General features: G+C 53.4%; 9 protein-coding genes across 9 annotated transcripts; 4 read left to right on the forward strand and 5 right to left on the reverse strand.

Annotated features, from left to right (window-relative positions):
* Positions 1-61: 61 nt before the first annotated feature.
* Positions 62-4,521, reverse strand: CCOS01_09169 (uncharacterized protein; the record flags this gene model as incomplete). The annotated part of the gene is made up of 4 exons (XM_060457329.1): positions 62-533; positions 1,550-1,868; positions 1,956-4,033; positions 4,103-4,521. 4 exons carry the CDS (start codon positions 4,519-4,521, stop codon positions 62-64), a joined length of 3,288 nt encoding a protein of 1,095 aa, XP_060312029.1.
* Positions 4,522-5,236: 715 nt separating this feature from the next.
* Positions 5,237-6,871, reverse strand: CCOS01_09170 (uncharacterized protein; the record flags this gene model as incomplete). Its single annotated transcript, XM_060457330.1, has 1 exon — positions 5,237-6,871. One exon carries the CDS (start codon positions 6,869-6,871, stop codon positions 5,237-5,239), a length of 1,635 nt encoding a protein of 544 aa, XP_060312030.1.
* Positions 6,872-7,453: 582 nt separating this feature from the next.
* On the forward strand, positions 7,454-7,651 carry CCOS01_09171 (uncharacterized protein; the record flags this gene model as incomplete). Its single annotated transcript, XM_060457331.1, has 1 exon — positions 7,454-7,651. The coding sequence occupies one exon, from the start codon at positions 7,454-7,456 to the stop codon at positions 7,649-7,651; it is 198 nt and encodes a 65-aa protein (XP_060312031.1).
* A 509-nt stretch (positions 7,652-8,160) lies between these two features.
* Positions 8,161-8,394, forward strand: CCOS01_09172 (uncharacterized protein; the record flags this gene model as incomplete). Its single annotated transcript, XM_060457332.1, has 1 exon — positions 8,161-8,394. One exon carries the CDS (start codon positions 8,161-8,163, stop codon positions 8,392-8,394), a length of 234 nt encoding a protein of 77 aa, XP_060312032.1.
* Positions 8,395-9,244: 850 nt separating this feature from the next.
* On the reverse strand, positions 9,245-9,434 carry CCOS01_09173 (uncharacterized protein; the record flags this gene model as incomplete). Its single annotated transcript, XM_060457333.1, has 2 exons — positions 9,245-9,276; positions 9,338-9,434. The coding sequence occupies 2 exons, from the start codon at positions 9,432-9,434 to the stop codon at positions 9,245-9,247; spliced, it is 129 nt and encodes a 42-aa protein (XP_060312033.1).
* A 1,011-nt stretch (positions 9,435-10,445) lies between these two features.
* Positions 10,446-11,134, forward strand: CCOS01_09174 (uncharacterized protein; the record flags this gene model as incomplete). The annotated part of the gene is made up of 2 exons (XM_060457334.1): positions 10,446-10,886; positions 11,039-11,134. The coding sequence occupies 2 exons, from the start codon at positions 10,446-10,448 to the stop codon at positions 11,132-11,134; spliced, it is 537 nt and encodes a 178-aa protein (XP_060312034.1).
* A 3,180-nt stretch (positions 11,135-14,314) lies between these two features.
* On the forward strand, positions 14,315-14,626 carry CCOS01_09175 (uncharacterized protein; the record flags this gene model as incomplete). Its single annotated transcript, XM_060457335.1, has 2 exons — positions 14,315-14,499; positions 14,566-14,626. 2 exons carry the CDS (start codon positions 14,315-14,317, stop codon positions 14,624-14,626), a joined length of 246 nt encoding a protein of 81 aa, XP_060312035.1.
* Positions 14,627-17,856: 3,230 nt separating this feature from the next.
* Positions 17,857-18,153, reverse strand: CCOS01_09176 (uncharacterized protein; the record flags this gene model as incomplete). The annotated part of the gene is made up of 1 exon (XM_060457336.1): positions 17,857-18,153. The coding sequence occupies one exon, from the start codon at positions 18,151-18,153 to the stop codon at positions 17,857-17,859; it is 297 nt and encodes a 98-aa protein (XP_060312036.1).
* A 457-nt stretch (positions 18,154-18,610) lies between these two features.
* Positions 18,611-19,499, reverse strand: CCOS01_09177 (uncharacterized protein; the record flags this gene model as incomplete). Its single annotated transcript, XM_060457337.1, has 2 exons — positions 18,611-19,202; positions 19,264-19,499. The coding sequence occupies 2 exons, from the start codon at positions 19,497-19,499 to the stop codon at positions 18,611-18,613; spliced, it is 828 nt and encodes a 275-aa protein (XP_060312037.1).
* Positions 19,500-21,572: the final 2,073 nt, after the last annotated feature.

Here is a 21,572-nt window from a genome sequence, read left to right on the forward strand (position 1 = left end):
AAGCACGTAGCCCTGTTCGTTCAGAAGACTGCTCGTGTCGCAAGTCACCTAGAGCCGGACTTCAAACGTTCCTGACTCCGTACTTTCGTCTTGTAGACAGATGCTTTTCTTCTCGTGAAAGTGCTTTTCGTACGCCGTCCGCAAAGTCCAGAGCTTCCAACACAAGCTTTTTCATTTCCGAGGTGATGGGAATCTGATTGAGACTGTCACGGGTGGCCCAAATCCCCATCGAGTGCTCCTTCTTCTCAACTTGGAAGTCTGTTCCTTCGACCATAACAACATAGCTCAGCTGGAGAGCATGGCGCTTCACGATCTTCTCTTGCCCTGTCGTTGTTCTTTCGAGCTTCTCCGTGGTGTATCCTATGTGAGACAACGGAGTGGTAATATCCGATACCTTCATTTGGGTCTCTTCGATAACCTCGCGTATGATGGCGTCACAGATATTTGGGTCCGTTGCGTCGACCTTTCCTCCGGGTATTTCGAAAACGCCTGGATAGTGTTTCTCGTCCGAGTTGCGTTTGAGGAGAAGGATGCTGGGGTTTGAAGTGTCATGTCGCAATATCGCAGCACCAACTGTCACTTTATCGACTCGGGCAGAATCGCTTGCGGTGAAGTGAAGCTTGGCTTCATCGCGTGACATTGATAAAAACTCCATGCCTCGTTCGAGTTTATGTTCACCTATGATTACAAGCTTTTTCGTGACGATCTTCCAGACTTCAGACGTCGACCAGTACCGAGTGGTACTGGCATGCAAGTGAAGTAGACGAGGACGAAAGGAGAAAATGAAGTAGAGAAGGGCAGCGGAAAATCGACTTTGATGACTACGTTGGTCACAGTTCGCACTAAGGGGAGTAGTAGTAATAAGGTGCTAGTGAGCCTTCTGACCTAATGTGGCCGCGAAAATGTAGAGCTATCAAGGTAGAAGAACCCTTTGGACTCTATGACTGCATGTGATGGCTAGATAAAGGCATTGCTACATGCCTTCCAAGCATTATTTTGAAAGATTTAGAAACTAGCACTGTCGTAAACCACATATTGTCCAACCCACTAGTAGGGTTCTTCTTCTATCTTAAAAGGAGGTGGCCGCAAGATAGGTTTTGATCCTTGATTACGGTCACAGAGTTTCTGCAGCTCCGCACCGTCTTCTTGGAGCCAAATTGGAAGAAAATCCCGAAGTAACACATCAAAACCCTTTGCGCCGCTTTCTGCATATGTGTTGGCATGCTTGGTTTCAGACCAGATCCTTGACAAGTCATCAAGAAAATGGTTTTCATCCTTCATGCCGTAGGAACTGCTAGCTTCGTGCCACTGGGACGCATCATGCCACCAGAGGAATATTCTATCGATCTCGAAGTGGACCCAAACGATGGGGTCCGCGCCATGGAGTAAAAAAAGCCTGAGGTAGGGCACCCATGATTTGAAAAGGACTTTGTTGGCCATGGATACAATAACCCATGCTTGCCAGCAAGTTAAACTCATCTTCGATCGAGTTGCGAGTAGAGATAGCCCATTAGGATCTGCCCCTGCTTCAAAACATTTGGAGATATACTCGCATGTCCTCATTTCATATGATGTCTTTGTCCAGTCCTTTTCGAAGGAAAAATCAAAGATCTCAGGTAGGCAGAAGTCCAGAAGCATGTTGTAATACATGTCCCGTTTGCTTCGACGTCCTAGTTGGTAAAACCCACTATCCAAGCTGATCGGCCATGAGTCTGCCATAAGATCGACGTATACAGCAATACCCAAGCTTCCATCAGTCTCTATGGCGTAAAGTAGTTCGGATAGATCGAGTTCAAACGGTCCTGTTCGACTTATATATGGTCCGATGCTTGGAGTCGGGGTTTGAACTTTCAGAATGCGGATCAGTTCTTCGCAGAAAGTCAGTAGCCGATCTTGGGCCAACTCGCGAAATACAAAGCAAATCCAAACAAAATGCTTTATCGTAGCCATCATACTTCTCGTGACGAACCACTTGCAGGGACGAAATAGTTTTAAAGATGCCAAGAAAGCCTGGAGTCGGAAATCAGCCAAGTCGAAGGACTGGGCTTCGGCGTCGATGAGACTTTTAATGTGTGGCTGCGACAAGAACTCAAACACGGATCGATGTGTGCACACAACCAGCTCGCTGGAAGGGTGTTCATCATTGAGCTTGCCAGGGTTGTTGTACCACGCATGATTATGCAGAAATGCACCGTCCGCCTTGTCGATGATCTCGAGGTGGTCTTCTCGGTGGATTCGTGCAGTTCCATTCTGCAGGCTGCTCTTGATTTCGCTATTGAGATTTTCGTTTATTTTGTACTTGTTCTCGTCCCGCGATGTGATTTGCTCAGAAAGCTGTGCAAACCCCAAGAGGAAGTCACATACACCCCTCATCAATCGTGGTCGATCATCACCTCTAAGAGATTGTACCTCAAGAAGGCCCATGCAACGTTGGTAGACCAACCGCCTAGCCCTATCTTGTCTTGAGACCCAAGTTCCAGTGGCGTCTTTTGTGGCTGGAAAGCTGAAAACGAAGCTGGGATCCTTCTCATAATCGTCTAGGAATGCAAGTTCTGTTAAACTCAGGGGTGAGTTTCGTCGTCTCGTACGGGGTCTCTTCTCCTTCTCCGCTGCGAGGAGAATCATTCGCATCGCCCTCATTCTATCCTTCTTGTTGGTGTGAGTCCCGGTTCTTATGGATGCCAGAATTGACGCGAAGAGTTCTTCAAGGCCTGTAGGCAAAGCTTCGAGTCTTGCCTCGAGACCTTCCACTCGTTCCCCAGAAAGAAGACCCCATTTAAGACCTCTCAGTGTAATCTTCACCCAGAGAAACACGCCTTCGGCTTTGTCCTTGATCTGATCTATGAGATGTTCAACTCTTGGGTTCTCCGAAGAATATGATCTGAATTCTTCATTGTCGGATAATTCGCTGTTGATGTACGCTTCGATGTCTCGGCTCGTGATGTCTTGTAGGCGAATTCCAGGGTAGTTGACTAGCCTCCGTCGAAAGACCTCCCATTCACGGCTTGAAACGCACAGCTTTATATTTTCTGGGACACTCTTAGACCAATATCGAAGCATCTTTATCATCTTGTCATGGTCTCCATCAAATTCATCCAGGCCGTCGATGAAGATTGCAATCTTGTGTGAGGAAAAGAATGCTGTTTGTCGCAACAGATGGGAGAATGCCCACTCGATCTCGGAGCTCTGGATTGAAAATGCCTTTCCTTGCGTAGCTTTTCTCCACTGCTTTGGGAAAACGGTCTCGAGCAGCGTTGGGGCTTGCTCCAGGATAGAGTATGAAAGCGCCCGAAGCAGTCCGTCTAAAGACTTTTGAGCTGTGGACCCAAGCTTCCAGAAGAAGAAGTTTGCCAAAATCAGCGTCTTTTCTCCAGCCCAGTCTTTGAGATAGGATTCCGTAGCAGGGCTTTGGCAGAGGTACTTCATAAATGTCGATTTTCCTGCACCAGGTTTGCCAGAGATATGAAAGATGCCTCCTCCACGAGCTAACCAGTCTATCAGATCTTGTTGTGCTTGAAGCTCTCGAGCAGTTCTTTCTGAGGATATTTGTGACTGATGATCGGAATCCTCGTAGGAAGAGTCGTCTAATGATGTACCAGCGCCTGGTACCTCAAATTGATCGGAGTTCTGGCTGCCTTCGTTCGGCGACTCATTCTCTCCTCGAGACACATGGCCTGAGCCATCGCTATGGCTGGTCTCGGACCCATCGCTCGAATCGAAATCGCTTGTGGACGGTGTGCACGAGCCCAAAAGCCAGGAGAATGTCTTTTCGTGGGCGCGTTCAATCTCATCGAACCTCCTCGTCATGTCACCGACATACAGCTTCTCCAAAATCAAGCGCTGGGCAGTGCTTTCGACAGCCTCCTTCGAGCGGGACAGGATATCGTGGACACTTTCCACCAAACCCGGAACATGTTTCCATAGCTCGATGTTGGACTGCAGCCCCTCGATATTTTTGCCCAAATGCTGCATTTCAGTCGCGTTGATGTGTCCTTGGGCCGAAATCTCATCGAGGCGGCGACTCAATTCCGCTCTAAGCAAATGAAGAATCATTAGTAGGTGCACGCGTCTATTTCCTTGTTGTCTGATCCAAGCTTCTTACCTCGTTATTTGAGTGAGTTGCAAATGGATCCTGGATCTGCAATCATCCAACTCTTTCTGGAGTGTCTCCTTTTCATCCTTCTTCCGAAAGTCCTTGACCATCTTGGATAGAATGTGGCGCTTTTTGGTTGACTTGAGCCCAGCCAGGAGGGTCATCAGCTGAACTGTGTGGCTCTTGTACTCCTCAACAAGATCCAGCAGCTGGGCCTCATTTGTATCCCTTGGCGCACCAATACCCTTCGGAGTGAGTCCCGCGACGTGCTCCTCGACAAGCTTAACCCGACGCTCCAGATCAGCATTGTCTTTGAACGTCGCGGACCCGATCCGTCCAATCTCCCGTGCCACCGTGACATTCTCGGCCGCGAAGTCGATGAATGTGATGATGGCACTGACGAGGCCGATGATCTCGAGTGGGGTCATGTTTTTGTAGCGTCAGGGTCGCAAAGGCAATAAGTAGGAAGGAAGGAAGGTGCTGTTAAGTCGCGCAAGAGTGCAATTGCGTCTAGGGCCTCGAAGGGCACATCCACTAGGCGCGTGTGAGAGCAGTCCGTCGCCGTACCAGATGTTGTCGAGAAATGAGGTGAAGAGGTCAAAATTGAGGGGTAGCTAGCAAGAGCACATCCGAGAGAAAAGTGGGATTCTGCTGGAAGCAGGCTCTCTCTGGCAGACGATTCTGCCTGCAGGATATGTCTTGACCGGGCCAATGATGGCAAGAGCTGAAGCGGCGAGGTCGCTGCAAGTTGCTATTCTCGGTGTGGATTCAACCAATCGCAGCTTCCATTTGAAAGTGAGGCATACTTCCCATGCGACCAACGGCGAGACGACATTGCCTCTTCTTTCTTGTACTACCTACAAGCTACCCCGTTATTGCTGTCATCATAGGTGTACTATCCACTGTTAGAATTGTCATTACATCCGTTTCCAGTCTTTCTCCAACTTTCACTTTATGTCTGATTATTCGTGGACGAATATGAAGGGGATAGGGTCAGGCAGTTATACCTCTAACGAAAGTACGTACACATGTATTAATGCCATCTGGCGGCATGGGACATTTCATCTCATAGCTGTGACGTTTGATGAGATGAAAGATTTCTCTCTATTACAGTCACACCCCTTCGTTGACCCCCGCACGACCCTAATCCGAATCAATTACGATAACCTCAACCTCCCGTACACCCTTCGAGACACGTGTTGATGCCTCTACCTCGTCCCTCTCCCCAATCTCCAACTTCAATCGAGCCTCCAACCACCCCCCAAACCCGGCAAACATCCCAACCCCCTTCCACCTCTCACAAAACGCCCTCATAACCTCCATCCTCTCACGCTCAACCTCCCTCATCCTCCCCTCCATCCACCTCCCACCCCTTCCCTCTTCAACAACGCCCATCTCCCCCAAACTCCATATAAACTTGGCCTCGCAAACAGGACAAAAGTACGGCGGCTGTCTCGAATCCTCACCTAAACCCCCCGTGCCCTGCATGACGCAAGCATAATAAACGCAGTGATCCATCCCAAGACAGTGCCCAACCTCGTGAACCGCTGTCCTCGCCACGCGCGAAAACCACATACCGTACAAATCCTCCTCCGCCTGCTTCTTATTCCGCGACACCTCCCTCGGAACAAGAACGTTCCTCGACACATAAATAGCAGCGCCCATGGCCGTCCCCTTCACCTTCCTCAAATCAACAAGAACCTCCTCACCACCACCATCCTTCTTCCCCTTGCCCTTCCCTTTACCCCCCCTCCCATCCACCTCCATCTCACCTCCCCCATCCTTCTCCCTCTCCATCTCCTCCTGCTCCTCCCACCACTCACACGCCTCCATCACAAACCGCCCACAATGACTCGCAGGCCACCCATGCCCCCTCTCAACCCCCATAACCCCATCCATCGCCGGCCGATACCGAAACGAACTGACCGTACAAATCCGACTACCCCCAAACGCCCGTCCACAACAAAAGTCATCATCTTCGTCTTCGTATAGATCCTGCGCGATAAGCATACACGCGGCATACGCGTCGCCCGGGAGAACCCCTGAGAGGGCGTCGAGGAGGTCGTTGAGGTTGAGTTGGTATTTTGCAAAGTCGTCGGGTGACGGGCGACATCTGATTCCGACGACGGAAGATCCTGTTGCGAGGCCAATCATGAAGGCTTTCTTCTCCTTCGCCTTCCCACGAGGAACGCCCTCATCATCCCACTTGACAAACCTAAACGCAGTAGGAAGAACCTCCACCGGGAGAGGATGATAAAACGCCTCAAAATACGAGACCACATCCTCCACCTTCGGCTGCTCCAAGCTATCCGCCGTACCGCCCTCCAAAACAGGAACCTCCCACCCCCTCATAAACCCAACATCCCCCTCGACACCCGGAAAATCGGCAACATACAAAGTCTTCCTCCCTCCTGTAATCCGATTCCTCCACTCCCCGGAAGCCCACGCTCTCAAACTCTGCGGCGGATACCGCGGTTCCAGCGCGAGGTCGTCGTCGGGGAGGACAAGCGGGCCGGGAAAAGTGGAGGGGTCAGGTGGTGCGGGGACGTCAGATCCGGAGCCGGAGCCGGCGCTGCGGCCGGGGTTGGAGTTGGGGTCGGGATTGGAGGTACCAGCATCGGCATCGGCAACCGGGATAACCCTCCCAGACCTCGTCGTCGCCGCGACACGTTTCTCAACGGGTACGCGGAGGAACCCTGCCCTGTGGCGGCCGTAGGCTGAGGCGTCGACGACAATGGATGTGTGTTGGCATGTTTTGGGCTGTTTTCGGGGCGCCATGGTTATGTGAATTTTCAAGGTGGACGGTCGAGATTCCAAAGCGCTGACGGGAGATGCGGTGAGTTGCCTTATAGACGTCGTCCTCAAACTCTCACCCTTATCGGCTTTGCTGTGCCGTAGGATGAGTCATAAACGAAATCCCAAGTTCATAAAGCTCGACTTCACCATTGTTCACGAAGCGATTCACGAAGACGTTGAGACGATACTTGGTGGGGGGGCCAAACGACCCCGCTTTCGGCGCTGCTGCCTACGATCCGGAAAAGCCACCAGACTCAAGTCGCCCTCTGCTGCCAATCTTTCACCTCACCTAACCTCACCTTACCTTGCCTCGAATTACCTGGGCTTGCTAGCTAGCTCCTCAAGTCCACAAAACGTTTACCCAGAACAGTCCGCCTCGCGAATGCCGAAGGCGAACCATGCAGCCTTGCCTTACGTTTCGCAATCCATCCCAGTGCGAGACGCCTCGTCCTGTTTGCGCCTCAGTCGCCAAAGAGCAACAAATCCAAATCGACAATACCTCCCTCGCAACGCCGTCAGTCGCAGCTCTCAGGCGTGTCACCAGACCATGCCCCCAAATCAACAATGAGAAAAAGATCGAGAAATTCACGCAAACGCGAAAGGACGCCCGGAAAAGCCTCCTACATCACATCCCATCCGAGCAAGGCGTCTCGGTCCCAAAGAACCTCCAAACCCTCACATATCCCATCCCTCTCTCACCATCAAAGATGCCACAGCTCAACCTACCTTCGGACCCGGCATCCGCGGAATCTCTGCCCCTAAAGCCTGCCAAACCCTCAGACGAGGGGGGCAAAATACTGCTCACGCTCATGCCCAGACAGCGACAGACAGGCGCATAGATCCTCTCGAACCCTCAATCCTCAACCCTCAAAGCTCTACCCGCGGAGGAGAACCCTTATCAGTCTTTCAACCAGCAGCCCAGCTAAGGTAAGGAACCGTGGGCACCAAACGGGAATAAAAAAGGGACCAACAAAGGGTAGTCAAAACGCCCTCCAGCACAAAGAGCGAGAAGGGAAGAGACACCCGCGCTCGGCCAGGTCTAGACCTCCTCCTCTGTACTGCCATCTCTAGTTGCTGCCTCGAGGCTTGTGCCCTTCTGCCCAGTGTCTCGCAGCATTCCGTGCATGTGCCGCGCGAATCGACATGTCGCCTCCGATGTCGCGCTTGCGCTTGAGCAAACAACTCAGCATAGACCTCTTCTTCTTCCTCCTCCTCTTCTCTGGGATAATTATGCTGCAAAGGATAGACTCACTCATAACCACAACACAGCAATGCCGCGCCCGCACCGCCGGGACCGCAAATCCTTCCTCCTGCAACCACATGGACCGCGCGACCCCACCACCGCAGGACTACCGTCCGTCCCGCAATCCACACCCGCCGTCCGCATCCGCCGGGTCTGTCGCAGCGTAGCATGCCGAACCTATCTCCCCGTCGCGTCTATTGCAGAATCTGGCATCGCTCCTCCTTCGCTCTCCGGAACCAAGCCTCATCTTGTCGCGGGATAATTATCCCAAGAGCAATGATCGTGTCAATGCCACTCTCAAAAGACAAAGAGTCCGAGCCGTCGGGACTCACCAAGGCCCAGTCGCTCACCGATCAAGCTTGACCCATCAAACGCCCGCCATCTCTGCCCTTCCCGCTCGTCCCGAGGCACACTACACTGCCCGTCAATCAACATCTCGTCACCGATTGCGCGCCCCGTCCCATCCCGTGGTTTGCCTCCCGTTGGCCGGGCGAATGACGCGACGCCACAACATACTTGGACATCAAGAAGCTAAATAGCAACCAGGCCTTGATGTATGCCTTCTGCCTCGGGGGTAAATTCCTCCAATCCATCCCCCTGATGATTCGCGCGCATTGAGGTTGTCCCACATCCAGTCGAGTAGTCGCAGCCAACCATGCCTCGGTAGAAGTTTGTACGCGTCGTCGCGCGACAGGAGCCAAAAAAGCTAGACCGTCGCAAAATTTCGTGTAAAATATTAGTGACAACCCAAAGAACCATGAAAACACACACAAAGTGTGTAAGCTCACCACACCATACGCGTCGTCGCCCGCGTCGCGGTTGGAAGTTCTCGACTCTGTAAGAGCAAAGCGCAAAAAAGTTTCCCGGCTCTGAAACCAGCCCGTCTTTCCCCGGAATCCCACCTCCGCGAACCGCGGCACCAACCACTCTGACCGAGCGCATCCCACCCGCATCAACCGTGGTGAACACCCAACACCAACGTCCACACCCCCTCCATCCCGTCCTTTCCCCCCCACGGAGGAGAGACGAACGGTCACCCCAACGAACAGATGCCGTCTGCAGAACATGAGATTATTTCGTCTCTTCTCACCATGACGGGAGGAGCGCAGAGTTCAGCTCGCACGTCGCAGGGTCCTGCTCGTGCCTGAACCTAAAAAAGGAGACAAAAGAGCCCTGTCCTGCGATGCTGCACCCGAGGCACAAATCGGACGTGGCATCGCTGCTGGCCACACGTGGTCCAATGGGGGAGCGAGGGTACCTGGCCAGTGACGGGATGTGATGTGATGGCCGCGGCGGCAACATCACCACCACCAGCAGCCGTGGCATCGTGTCGAAGGATCGCCCTCGTTCCCGACAGTTGTTGAGCGGCAAAGTAGCAGTGCACTGCGTTGTGCCTGACATGCCGTTGGGCAAATCCTTTCCCCCGTCCGCGGACTACCGCCAACGGCCACGACGCTGCATCTCGAAGGGTGCCAGTTACAAGACGTTGCGTCGTCACCAACGACTTGCCCTTCACCGGTTGGGCCTGAGGTGAAGTTACAATACAAACCGGACCAGGGCCTTACCAGTTGGTAGCATTCTCTCGATCTGCCTAGGCAGGACCGGAAAGTGAACCCAGCTCGAGGTTTCCGCAACCAAAGTTTATCGCTCGATATTCCCCATCAGTGCGCCGTCGTCCCCTTACCCCGAGATCACATATCGATCGATTCCGGGGTTTCGAATGTCTCGCAGCGAAAAGCACAGCATCTCCTTGGTAAGACGTAGTAAGGTAGAAAGTAATCTGCGGCTTTCTTCTTATCGCGGGTTGACGGGCGATCACGGGGTCTCAGACATTGGTGGCGCCGAACCTTTGCATCAGCCCGCAGCATTCCTCGGTCCCGAAAGGATAAAGATAAAAAAGAATTCCCCGATTGAGCGTGCGCGCGCGCCAGTCCAAGCTGCCACGAGGGCGCAGTCTGTAAGGTACGGGTGGTTATTCGGAATTAGCATCGAATCCTCTGCTCTACATGCGCCTCGGTGTAAGTCAAACATAGGGCAGACAAGAGTCCCAACGCGCAAAACTCGGCCATTCGCCATTTCGCGCGCAAGTTGCTGTCGCTTTCCTCTTCTATTGGCCAGTCCGGGCTTCAATGTCGGATTCTGGGCTTGCTGGCCCTGTTGAGTAAGGTATTATTGATTTGACTTTGACGCTGCAGCGCCCTTCCTTTGAATGGAGAAACGCAAAGAAGAGAAAGACTCTTCCATGATCCCAAAGCGGGAATTGGCTTTTCATTCCTCTCTCTCTCAATTGACTTTTCAGCCCTCAAAAGCGCCATGAAGTGTTTCCCAGGCATCGCCGCCACCAACCCCAATATCGGGGATCCTTGGAATCCAAGTCATCGTCGCAGGAATGTTCCTCTAAAGATTTTGACAGCTATTTGCGGTCACATCGAATTCCAGCCATGCTCCCGCTTTGGGAACACTCGCCCGTGCACACACGCAATCGTGACACCAACTGTTGGCGCCGATGTCTCCCGCAACGCCTCGTGGCATCGTGCGACGGAGTCCCAAAAGAAACACCCCATTCGTTGCCACACGCCGCACCATGACGATGGATGGCCTGGAATGAGAGGCGAAACCGCCCAGAAGCGCACCGAGCTTTCCGGTAGGAAGGCCGGGAACTTCGTGGTCTTCTGTCTAGGCGGCCTGTTTGACCCGAACCGCCTAAAGGCCATCCATGTCTTGTTGAAGACGACCTTTCATCTCATTGAACGAGTAAATCATCCACCTTGTGAAATTATTCGCCGTTATTTCCCTCGTATCTGCCGGCATCAACTGTTGGGAGTCTAAGTAGACCCGTGAACCATCATCATTACCAAATAGAGGAGGGGGCGCACGCGACATCAGCATCATCCAGGTGTCGACAACCTGGTTCCGAGGGAACTGTAAGCCGCTTCAACGGATGGCTTACAGGTAAGGGCGCCACGCCCCTCGCTAGCTACCCTCTTTCATTCCAAACATAGAAGTAACCTACCGCCACTGTATCATCCGAATTTGGATTCCGTCGGGACCGGAGACTGAAAATTCTGATCCCTTTTTTGCCTTTTTCTGTTGAGATTCGAGTGCCGACCTTGGCTTGACGGCTTGCCTGCGGTGATGGGTCTGTGGCTTGCCGCCGACCGATGACTTCGAACTTCGAGAAAAGTCTCGCCGCATGCAAATTTTTCCAAACCGCTGATGTCCAACTGTAAGAATGGAAGTACCTTTTCCATTTCTTCTTCTTCTTCTTCCTGTTTGGCCGAGTCCAGGCCGGTCCAAAGGCACCGGTCTTCCACGCACGCAGGCTCAACTCAAAGGCCAAAGAAGACTCAGGCGAGCCTCCGCATCGGCCTTCTGTTCGGTCATAATCCCCCGTTAGAAATTCAGAATCATCGGGACCCCACCCGATCAGCCGGCTTCGTTCCCTGACATGGATGTATGCAACTTTTTTCAGTTCACATGTGAAGTGGGCACAGCGAAGAGGCTGTTGGATGAGGGATCCTTCTTCCTGTGGGCTTCCTCGATGCAACCGTACTGACAGAAAAGAATTGGGCGGTACTGCTGCAAGGTGAGGCTTCCACGCGCGCTTCTACCGGAGCCCTAAGGCTAGAGCCCAGGCACCGGATGGTATCCGTCATGCCCGTCACCGGCCACCCGTGTCTTCCCCTCTCGCTTCCGTCCCCTCTGCATTTGGTAATTCAGCATCGGCGAATGGACTGCCAATCCAACCCTCCATCAGGGCACGACTAATGCAAGGGACGCAAGACCAAGGGGGAAAAAACCTCATCTCCAATCCAGGTACCGCACCGGCGGGCTTGAGAATATCGACTCAACAAGTGCGTGCAGACTGCAGAGATTGTGACGCTGCACACCCTCTTCCGTACACTAGACACGGCTGCACCAGTTAGGTGTAGTAGATGCAAGCTTTGGGTACAATCAATGGCTGTGCTCTCATGAGGGTGTCGAACCCCAGGTGCCTCGGTCTGCCAGGTTCTGACCGGCCCCAAATTTCTCGAGGCTGGCCCGTCTCCGGTCGACGGCGCAGCCTCGAGGACTATTGGGGCAAGCGCCCACGGGATTTGCGCCGCTTGCCGGCTTCGAGAGGGGCGAACAGGTAGACCGAAGACCGAAGACCGTTGGAGTGAAAGCTCTCGCCTTCGCTACACATTTTGCCCAATGACAGGCAAAAGGGACGAGAGCCAACGGAAATAGCAGAATAGGCTCCCTGGCCCGCACAAGAGAACTCCATCCATCGTGATTATGATATAATCACATCTCATTAGATCGATTAGCTAACAAGATGTCGTCAGATCTTAAGGAGGCAATGGTTGGGCGTGCCATGTCCCTATCTGGTTCCACCGGGGCTGGCCGGTGTCCCTCTTCGCGAACCACGCCGTTTGCTGAGTGAACTAGGGCTTGAGCTCAGCGGCGTATGTACGGACGGTGTTAGGTCAAGTCAGAGGTACCAGGCAAAAGTGTCGAGCATGCAATAAGCGAGCAAGCCTGTTCCGCTGCAGCAAGGAAGGATCTGTAGCCCCACCTTGAGATTCCACCGGCAGGCCTAGATGAAGTGATTCGAGAGACGAAAGCATCCGATGTGCTACGGCACTGTGGATGGTAAAAAGTTTTCTCGTGCCGGGAGGAGCTCTCGCCAAACCCGCCGTATACTGTGTATGCAGGTCGGCCGGCATACTCAGAAGCCACATCCCTTCAGTTAACGACTGGAAACATTTTCGGGCGGCACCGAAGCCAGGTGGATAGCGAGTATGAGACATATTGCTACGTAAGGTAGGAAGACTTCGTTTGTAGAGATGGACATTTAGGCAAGAAGGTCATGGCGAGAAATTGCGCAGACCGGAGGAGAAGAAGAAGTTTCGTTGCGAGTTCTCGCGGTTATCAGCCAACTTCTCAGTGACGGCTGGATATTACGGCCGTTAACGCGCTGAGCCAGGCGAGAGAGATGTGGGAGCTCTCTCCGCACAGCGAGGGGAAGAGTCTGTCGGAATAGTGAGACGTTACGAATGCATTGGCGATTCTTAGGGATAACTGTGCTCTTGTCTAAGCTTCGCAGTGGCCCGCCCTTGTGCCATACGGCTTTGATGTTGTGCCGGTGCAGTGGCATCTATCCTTGAGACGGGAGTAACAAGACGGGAGGCAGGATAGGAAGGACGAGCCGACCAGCGTTGTCATCCGTGGAGCCACCTGATAGTGAGACTGGCCCCTAGACCTCGATATCTTTGCGAGACGTGGAACAGAGTTTGCTTCCAAGGTAGATGACGATGCTGGAAGCCGCATGTGGTGCCATTATCCGAGAAGAAGCAATGATGGGGCGGCCAGAAAACGAGGTTGCATTCGAGTCGTTGCTGAAAATTCAAAATTTAGAAGTTGGCCAAAGTGGAGGATCCTTGTTCAGAATGTTGGTGGATAATGCCGGACACACGTGGTATCGGAGCTCAGACCTGCGAGTTGAGACTTGAGAGGGGCTCCGCGTCGTGATCTTTGCTCCAAGGTCGCAGTGTGATGCTAGGGGGCTGTACCCGTAGCATTCCTTTCCTTAAGACAACACATGCAGCGCTGACGGGGGCAGTGCCAATTCGGAGCAGGGTGCAGCTGTCAAAGAGAGGGCTGAGATGTCGATGTCCAAGAAGAACATGCTTCTGTTCATGAAAACGCGGAAAGTGGTGGGTGCAAAATGACTCTCGATGCTGGATGAGTCTGGCCATGATGAAAGCACGATGTGACCGTGATGCCGGCAAGCTGATTCAAATTAAGCCTCGTCGATACGGCGAACTCAAAGCCGGCCCGCCTTTTCCCAAGCTGCTTGTTGAATCTTGGAGCCGTCGGGAGCCTCAAACCAGTACGTGTAGGTAGCCGTCCACGGAGTATTCGATTAGGTGTGTACTCGTCGTTCAGCCAGGAACTGGAAGGGATCGACAAGCTGCGAGTCAACAAATGCTTGCTTTGACACATCCCAATGAGGCGAGGTAAAAGGAGATGATCGCGCGACTCCGGGAACATGGCTTGCCCATGTCCGTTGCCCAGGCGAACTGGCATACCGGTCGAGGCGCTTCCGGGACTTCGGGGCAGTACTGTATCTAGCGGCGAAAGACAGGGAGAGGACGTTCGTTCTACCCCGCCCCTGTAGCAGGCGTGCGTACGACAAGATGGGCGCCAAGGGCTTGACTGGCCAAGATCCAGAAATCCGCCTGATAGAAGCAGAGTCATTCACCAAGTTCCATCCATCCCGCCAGCCTCAAAGGAGGCGCTTCGTTGCCCTGAGTGAGGCTGCCAGCGTTTCGCTACAATATTCTGAACTTGCGACAATGGTCTCGCGCCATCGAGTCTCCCTGTAGCAGCGACGCTTGGCAGGCAATATGGCCAACGGACACGAGGTGCTGGCTGAATCAAGTCAAAGAGGGAGCCTGGCAACTCGCAACGCGCTTCTCTTTGCGGCTTCAGCTGGGCAGCAGCGTTGATACGTTGGCGGCTCCCGGAGAAGACGTCCACATTCCCCAGCCTTTTTTTTTTTTCCTCCTTAAGAAACAAGTTGCATTTGTCATTGAGATCGAATTTCCAGGCAGCAAACTGATGGGGCTAGATTTTGCGGGGTCGGAACTTGGAAGACCAGCAAGTGCTGATGAGGACAATTCTCGACCAACAATACTCAGCGCTTGAAGGAGCCAAGCCCACGGTGACCATGGCGCTGCATCGGAATGGGAAGAGCTTCAGCAACCTGATATGCCTCGCCGGATGAATGGACAAGATACCGCCCCGCGTATCGAAAAGCATCCCCTTGTCGCAGTTCAGCTTTCGTCTCCTGATGTCCCGTGCGTATTCGTAGATGTGTGGCTGCTCTGTTATGACAACCACTACAAAGCAAACAGTGTTTACCTAGGCAGCCCATGGGCGTGAGTTCGACTGTTTGTTGTGGTGCATTGACCTGAGTGGGGTTCTGCCCGTGTCGTGATAACAGGAAACTATCGTAGTGACAGTCGCTGCTATGACCTGTCCACGGATAGTTTCGACCCTCGGTATCCCGTAAATCCATATGGGACTTTCGCAGGCCTCGTGAAGTTGCGATGGATAGCCCTGGCATTAAGAGGACGTTGTAATATCGGACCAGGGCGCAGCACGTCATTCGCCAATTGCGCCGTTGTGGACCACCAGAAGCTGGAGTCTAGGTCTTCCTTGGCCCTGCTCGACAATCGTCATTCCTCGCTCAGGTCCTGGCAATTCATCGAGATTCTCACCCGTCGATCAGGTCCATGTCAACTTGTCAGTTGGTCTCCGCTGTGGGCTGCACTGTTTACTGCGTATGTACTGCGTAGAATGGCACAGGCTTCTTGGAAGCTAGAGCCTGAGGTTGGGTTTGAGGTACCTATGCTCAAAGCTTCCGAGTACGCAAGACCTTTCGCAATCTGAAGGCCTTGAGGGTAGTCTTAGTCATGGCAACCGGTATGGAAGTGCATACAGGTTGATGAGGTCTACACAGTAGATGTTCTTTTAACGACCACGAAGCTGGCTCTTCGCAGCTTCGTGAACTCGCAAAAATCGTATCCTCCGCCCAAGATTGTTGCTTGGCCCAAGCCCATGTCGTGGGCAACCTGACTCTTGCATCACGGCTTAGCTGCGACTGCTCCGGCGTTGCCCAGAGAGGCGGCCCCCAAATTCCATCGGATCGTTCCATGCCATTCCATCAGCACCCATCTTCTGGGGGCTGGTCACTATTCCTTAGCAGGAAGGAGGAAGCCACATCGCTCCCCGCGCCACAGCGTTGCGTTACCCGCCGACCTGGAACATACCCGCTCGCAAGGAGGAGACGAAGGCAACCTAACGAAAGGCGGGTGAATCGTGAGTCGTGACTGGGGAAGGGACTTGATATGCCGAAAACGGATTGAGGGGCCGCTGGGATCCTCCAAAAGCTTTGCCGTCTGCGATGCTCGTCCAGAAGAGCGTATACAGTATGGGGTCGAGATACTGGCATATTGGCAGTCCTTGATTTTGACAAGCCGACCTCTATAGTTTTTGTCCATGATGGAATATCGCACCACAATGTCCGGCGTTGCTAAAGAGTCGATGACTGCACTGATGGGTACCCAATGGGCCACATGCCCTAGACCATACTTGGTGACAAGCACTAGCAAATCTTATCCACGTTACCCTTTGTTGTGCCCCGAGGTCCGCCGTTTCCGGGGCTTCAGTGCTGTATCCATACTGAGCTCTTGGTCGCTGCGCAGTGGAGTCACGAACCTCCCAATTGGGGGAAGTTCATCGAGCCCTGGCCCCTGTGGACAACGAACCCAATCAAGCGACCGAAAAGCTGGGAACAACTCGACAATCGACCTCCAAGCGAGCGAAAAGAAATCTTGGAGAACACTGCGGCAGAGATGGCCAATGTGGAAGAGCCAATCGGGTAAACTATACCTGCAGCGAGGACTGCTGAGGGCTATGGGGACAAATGATTTGGTCGACTTGGGCATCGAACGGTTTGCGCACCAAAGAACTTGAGATTGGGGTACCATACACAATCGAGTCGAGATGCTGCTCCGGGCTCACGGTCTCGTCCCTTTGCCCGAACCTTTGGACGACATAGTTTTGAGTGATATCCGTACCTTGTTCGTGTACCTCAGAGAATCATCGGCTTGCTGGCGAGTACACTGGGAGAATAGGTCTCGAAGTGACTGACGTTGAAGGGCGGAACCGGTCGGCAACTGGTCGTCGGGATAATTGCGACTGTGGCGGTCGACCTCGTAATAGCTAGATCATTGTGCATGCATAATGGAGGGAACGAATCCAGCCGAGTTATGCAGATCCGCCGGAGCCATGCTAAAGTGTCCTCGTCAACTGTCAGTGTCAGGTCCACCGAGCTCTTGGAGCCGGACCCAAAATCGGCAAAGCAGGATCCGCCTGGGTGGAGAGAATGAGAAGGCCCAGAACGTACGGATACTTGTCCCAGCAGAGCATGCCGTGAAATGGTGGGCATCTCTTTGGTTCAACCGCGGTGCATGTTGGCCATGACCCATCCTCCTGTCAGTGGCTGGCAAGTCGCAAACGTCTCCCGCGAGCCCTCCTCCGGCCAACGGGGAGCACAACCCGTACCAGGGGTGAGGGGACATTGTGCAAGGACGCTTGACCATTCCTGTAGCCCCGGTCAAAGCAGAGGAAAACGTTGGACCGGGACCTGGTACCCTGGCCAAACTCACAGACAAGGGGAGGGGAGGGGAGGAGGCCGAGCTATGATCCCTGATGGCGAAGGAAACGAAACAGAATCAGGATTAGTGTTCTCGGAACAACAGAGGCGGTGCCAAAGCAGGGCAAAAAAGACGGCGGCCCCTAGGCCGAAGCGGCAAGGAGGCATGTCGTCACCGACAGCAGGTGGATGCAGAGAAGAGGTTTGATACGTACCCATGGTTCGAGCTGTTGTGATATCTGCCGGACGATGAAATGCGGACCGTGAGAGTAGAAGAGGGGGCAACGAAAGAGGTGTTGAGGAAAGCCTGGAGGAATGAGATCAGTAGCCATTAACTCACTGTGTCGGTGACCGAAAACTTACAGGCTACAGCTAGATGCCTCAAAGTCAACCCAATGACGAGCATTGAGGCTCCAACATTCCCAGCAATGAAGAACGTGAAAGCCAGGTTTGGCGGGCAGAAGATGGGGGGGGGGGGGGGGAGAAGCCCTGAACCCTGCCCCACTCCCTGTCTGTTCAGCCATCGACTGGCGAATGTCCATTGGTGTCCGTCGCTCCGCTGCAGCAACGTTGTTGTCGATGGACTGGCAGCCGCTCAACTGTTGTACGGAGGCTGCAAATATTGCAGAGGAAGGCCGAAGTACTCCGTATGGATACTGGGAAGTTGACTGACGGTTGGCTGCTGCAAGGTCTGCTCTGTGACGTCCACTGCATAAGAGTTGGCTGTAGAATAGCCCGGGAAAAGATGCGAAACCCTCGCCAATGGCACCATCCTGCTTCTGTACTGCACCTGGTAAGTACGAAGGATGCCATTAGGCAATGGGCAGCGTAAATTGCCCATGGTAATGACAGAACAGGTAGTTGAAAACTTTGGAGTCTAAGACACGTATCTTTGGCGTCAGCAGAATGTCACCAATGGTATTGTGGATTGGTGGACTGACAACACCACAAAACCCCGATGAACTACCTTTGCAAAGGCTAGTAAGCTAGCTTTGCGCACCACGTTCTGCCGTGCCGTTGGCATGGCAGTGACGCAGCTTAAGTGGTTTGAGAACCGCCTCCCTCTCGTCGCAGAGTCAGGTTCAGTCTCTCTAGGCAGTGGACTAAACCAACTACCGTGGAAACACGAGAGTCACGTCAGCCGTACTGTCTTGCTCAATATCGCCGGTGTCTTGAATATCGGATGGGAATCAGCCGTGGCAGGTCTCACCGGCGTAGACGGACGACTGGTGCCATCAGAGCATGACTCCATCCGATAGTTCTGTTGTAGTCATTGGAAAACTCGTTGAAAAAGCCTTTCAATACTCCGTTTACCTACACTGGAAACAGTACGGAGATGTAAGTTCCCCATTCCAAGTGAGGCCCCTCCCCAACGTCGAAAAACCGAGGGCAAGCCGTAAGCCGCAAACGAACATGCAACATGAGAGCGTGGCTCCGGTATAGGGCACAGCGCAGAACCCTGAATCCCGAAAGGCTTGGGCCGTCTTTGAGGCAGAGATCTCTGACCGCCGCGTGAACCAATCGACCCAGTAGCAGAGGCGGAGGCAGAGAGGCAGAGAAAATGACATGGAGACGCTTGAGGGAGCTCATCCACTCTCCTCCTCCACACTGAGCCTGGGGGCATTGCGCCTAGGCAGTCGAAGGCGACACACGGACCAGGGGATGAGGTTAAGCTGTATCTGGCGTAGAACGGGTCGCTGGGTAGGCACTGCGTATGTACTCCATAGTTGGGCTGCGGGCGAGCTTGTTGTTGACAGAGAGAACTGGAAGGCGGATTCCTAACAGAAAGGGTCCTTGTTTTCTTCTTTTGCCTCGAGGCTTGACCATGTGGGAGGTGACTTTGAAAGAGACGGGGGTTGGCCCTGCCGAGAGAGTCAGAAAAGAGAGACAAAGGAAGACAAGAAAAGAAAGAATAGCACGAAACGACAGAGGCGCCCTGTTGCAGCAGTTTCCGTGCATCCCCGTCCCGCAGACCCGTCTCGGGGGGCAGAGGCAAGATGCAAGAGAAGCGAAAGCCTATTCTCAGTCGGTGTCCGTAGAAAATTGCCAGTGTCTTGATCATGAGTTGTGTAAAATGGCGGAGTTGGAGTATCCGCCGTACATCGTGGGGTTTGGCCGGGGGATGGAGGGAAAAAAAAGTGTGCAACGATGACTCCCATCAGAGTTGCAGCTAAAATGACTAAACCAATAGGACGTACCTCCCCTCCTCCGTTCCTGCTCTTTGTCGACCTCGTTAACCGACCTCGCTCCTGCCATTCTCGACTGACTTAATGGGAGTTGCCTACTAATCGAAAGGTAGACAATGGGTCCCTCCTTCTCTCCGTCATCAAGTCCAGCTATGGACTCTGGAATTACACGGAAGGAGAGGATGGAAGACAATGCAAGAAGGTCTACCTAGTCTGGCCTTCCTTCCGAGACTCTTCCTTCCTTCCTCCCATCCATCGCACATGGCACCAGTTCGTTCCTTCCCTTCCTTGCCCTGACCTCACCATGCTTCCATGTACCTACGTATTTAGGTACCTCCTCTTTCGGCCGGGATCAGGGTAAGAAGGCCCAGAACGCAAGGAAGGAAAGGCTCTGGGAGATAGGTACGTATCCTTCCCTCTCTCTACCTTCCTTCCCAATCAGTGTACCTTATGTTGCAGGTTTCCCATTCAGTCCGGGCAGGTTGAGAATAAGTACGTACCGCCCTCAGGTATCCAATGTTGTGTTTTTCCCCCCTTCCCCTTCTCCTCCCGACTCCAGTTACCCTCCTGCCCTCCAAAGAAAAACACAAGAGGTAAGCACACAGAAAAGTTAGCTTGGATCTTAGGTTGGGTTTTTAGCTAAGACAAGGAAGGTAAGCTTGAGTTTCCCACCAAGCCTTTCCATCCTAGCTCCCGGCCACCGTCTTCCATACCCCCCGGTCATTTTTCCTCACACCCCCCGCTCCGATTGCTCCTTCTGGGTACCTCGTCTCCACTTCCCTCGCCCACTTTGCCCACGCAGTTCGCTCGGTGTCTTCAAAGTCTTCCCATTCTTCGTCTTTCTTCGTCGCCGTCGCTGTAAAAAGCTCGCACACACCCCCTCTCCGTCCGGACCCACGCCTACACAGTCCTACGCTGTATGTACGTACCGCCGCCCACATCGAACCCTGCCTTGCCTCTCTACCTTGTCTTTCTTGCCGACTGCCACCCGTCTGTCCTGTCCAAACATTTTCTTCTCCCACCCTCCTTGTGGGAAATATCACCTGGCTGGGAACCCATCGCCGTCTGGTCTGGTCTTGTCTCGACTTGTTTTTCGTCCGTCATCTCTTCTCCCGCAGACGCATAGTCGCTCGTCGCAAACCATAAGCTAGCACCCGTCGCCAGTCGTTCGATCCCCTCTTAGACTCTAGACTTCTTCCGTTGTCTAACCCAGCAACACCTCCACGGCCTCATATATCGACGACCGCCTCACCTCACGTCTAGGCCTTTGCGTTACGAACCCCCATTCCCCGCGACCCTTCAACGACGCTGTCATCCCCTCACGTGTGCGCCCTGCAGCAGCAAGACCCGGAGCTATCAAGTCAAGTGTCGCATTGGGTCCATCGTCAAGCCCATTTGATTGGAAGAGGAGGCATCTGCACCGGGGAAACAACAACGCACGCATAACCAAATTCCTGTTGGACCCCCAGTACCAGCACACTCACGCCCAACCACCGCCAGACAGGCCGAGGTACCCTGCACCAGTTTCGTACACGTGGGACGACTTACCGCCCTTGACAAACGGCCGGCTCAAACATCAGATTTGACTTCATTGGAGAAAACCAGGGCATTTGCACAGCGCTTCTACACTGCCATCACTCACTCAGTCACGACAACCATCACCGCCTCCGAGGGGAGAAAAAAAAAGAGTTCGAAACAGCACAACGCCACGTCGCTGTTGTCGGCTGGGGGAAAGAGAGACAACATAAGCAGCCAGTACAGAATCACGAGAATGTGGAGTGGGAAGATCCGGCTGATAGGAACCATCTGAGTGGCGTCGACAACGACCAAGTACACCCCAAAGAGTACTTACACCAGTCCAAACCCCAACACACCCACCTCGCGACAAAAACGGCAACCTTACACGACTTCACATAGGATACTAAATGCATGTGTACCTGGAATGACATCGGATAAGAGTACCTGGCACAACACAATTGCTTCATCTCATCATCACCGCAGCAGCATCTCCCTGTTCAACCCAACGTCTGGCTACCCCACCGCGCC

The sequence above is a fragment of the Colletotrichum costaricense genome, assembly GCF_030867565.1.
Source record: "Colletotrichum costaricense strain IMI 309622 chromosome Unknown Scaffold_9.1, whole genome shotgun sequence".
In the NCBI taxonomy this organism is placed as follows: Eukaryota; Fungi; Ascomycota; class Sordariomycetes; order Glomerellales; family Glomerellaceae; genus Colletotrichum; species Colletotrichum costaricense.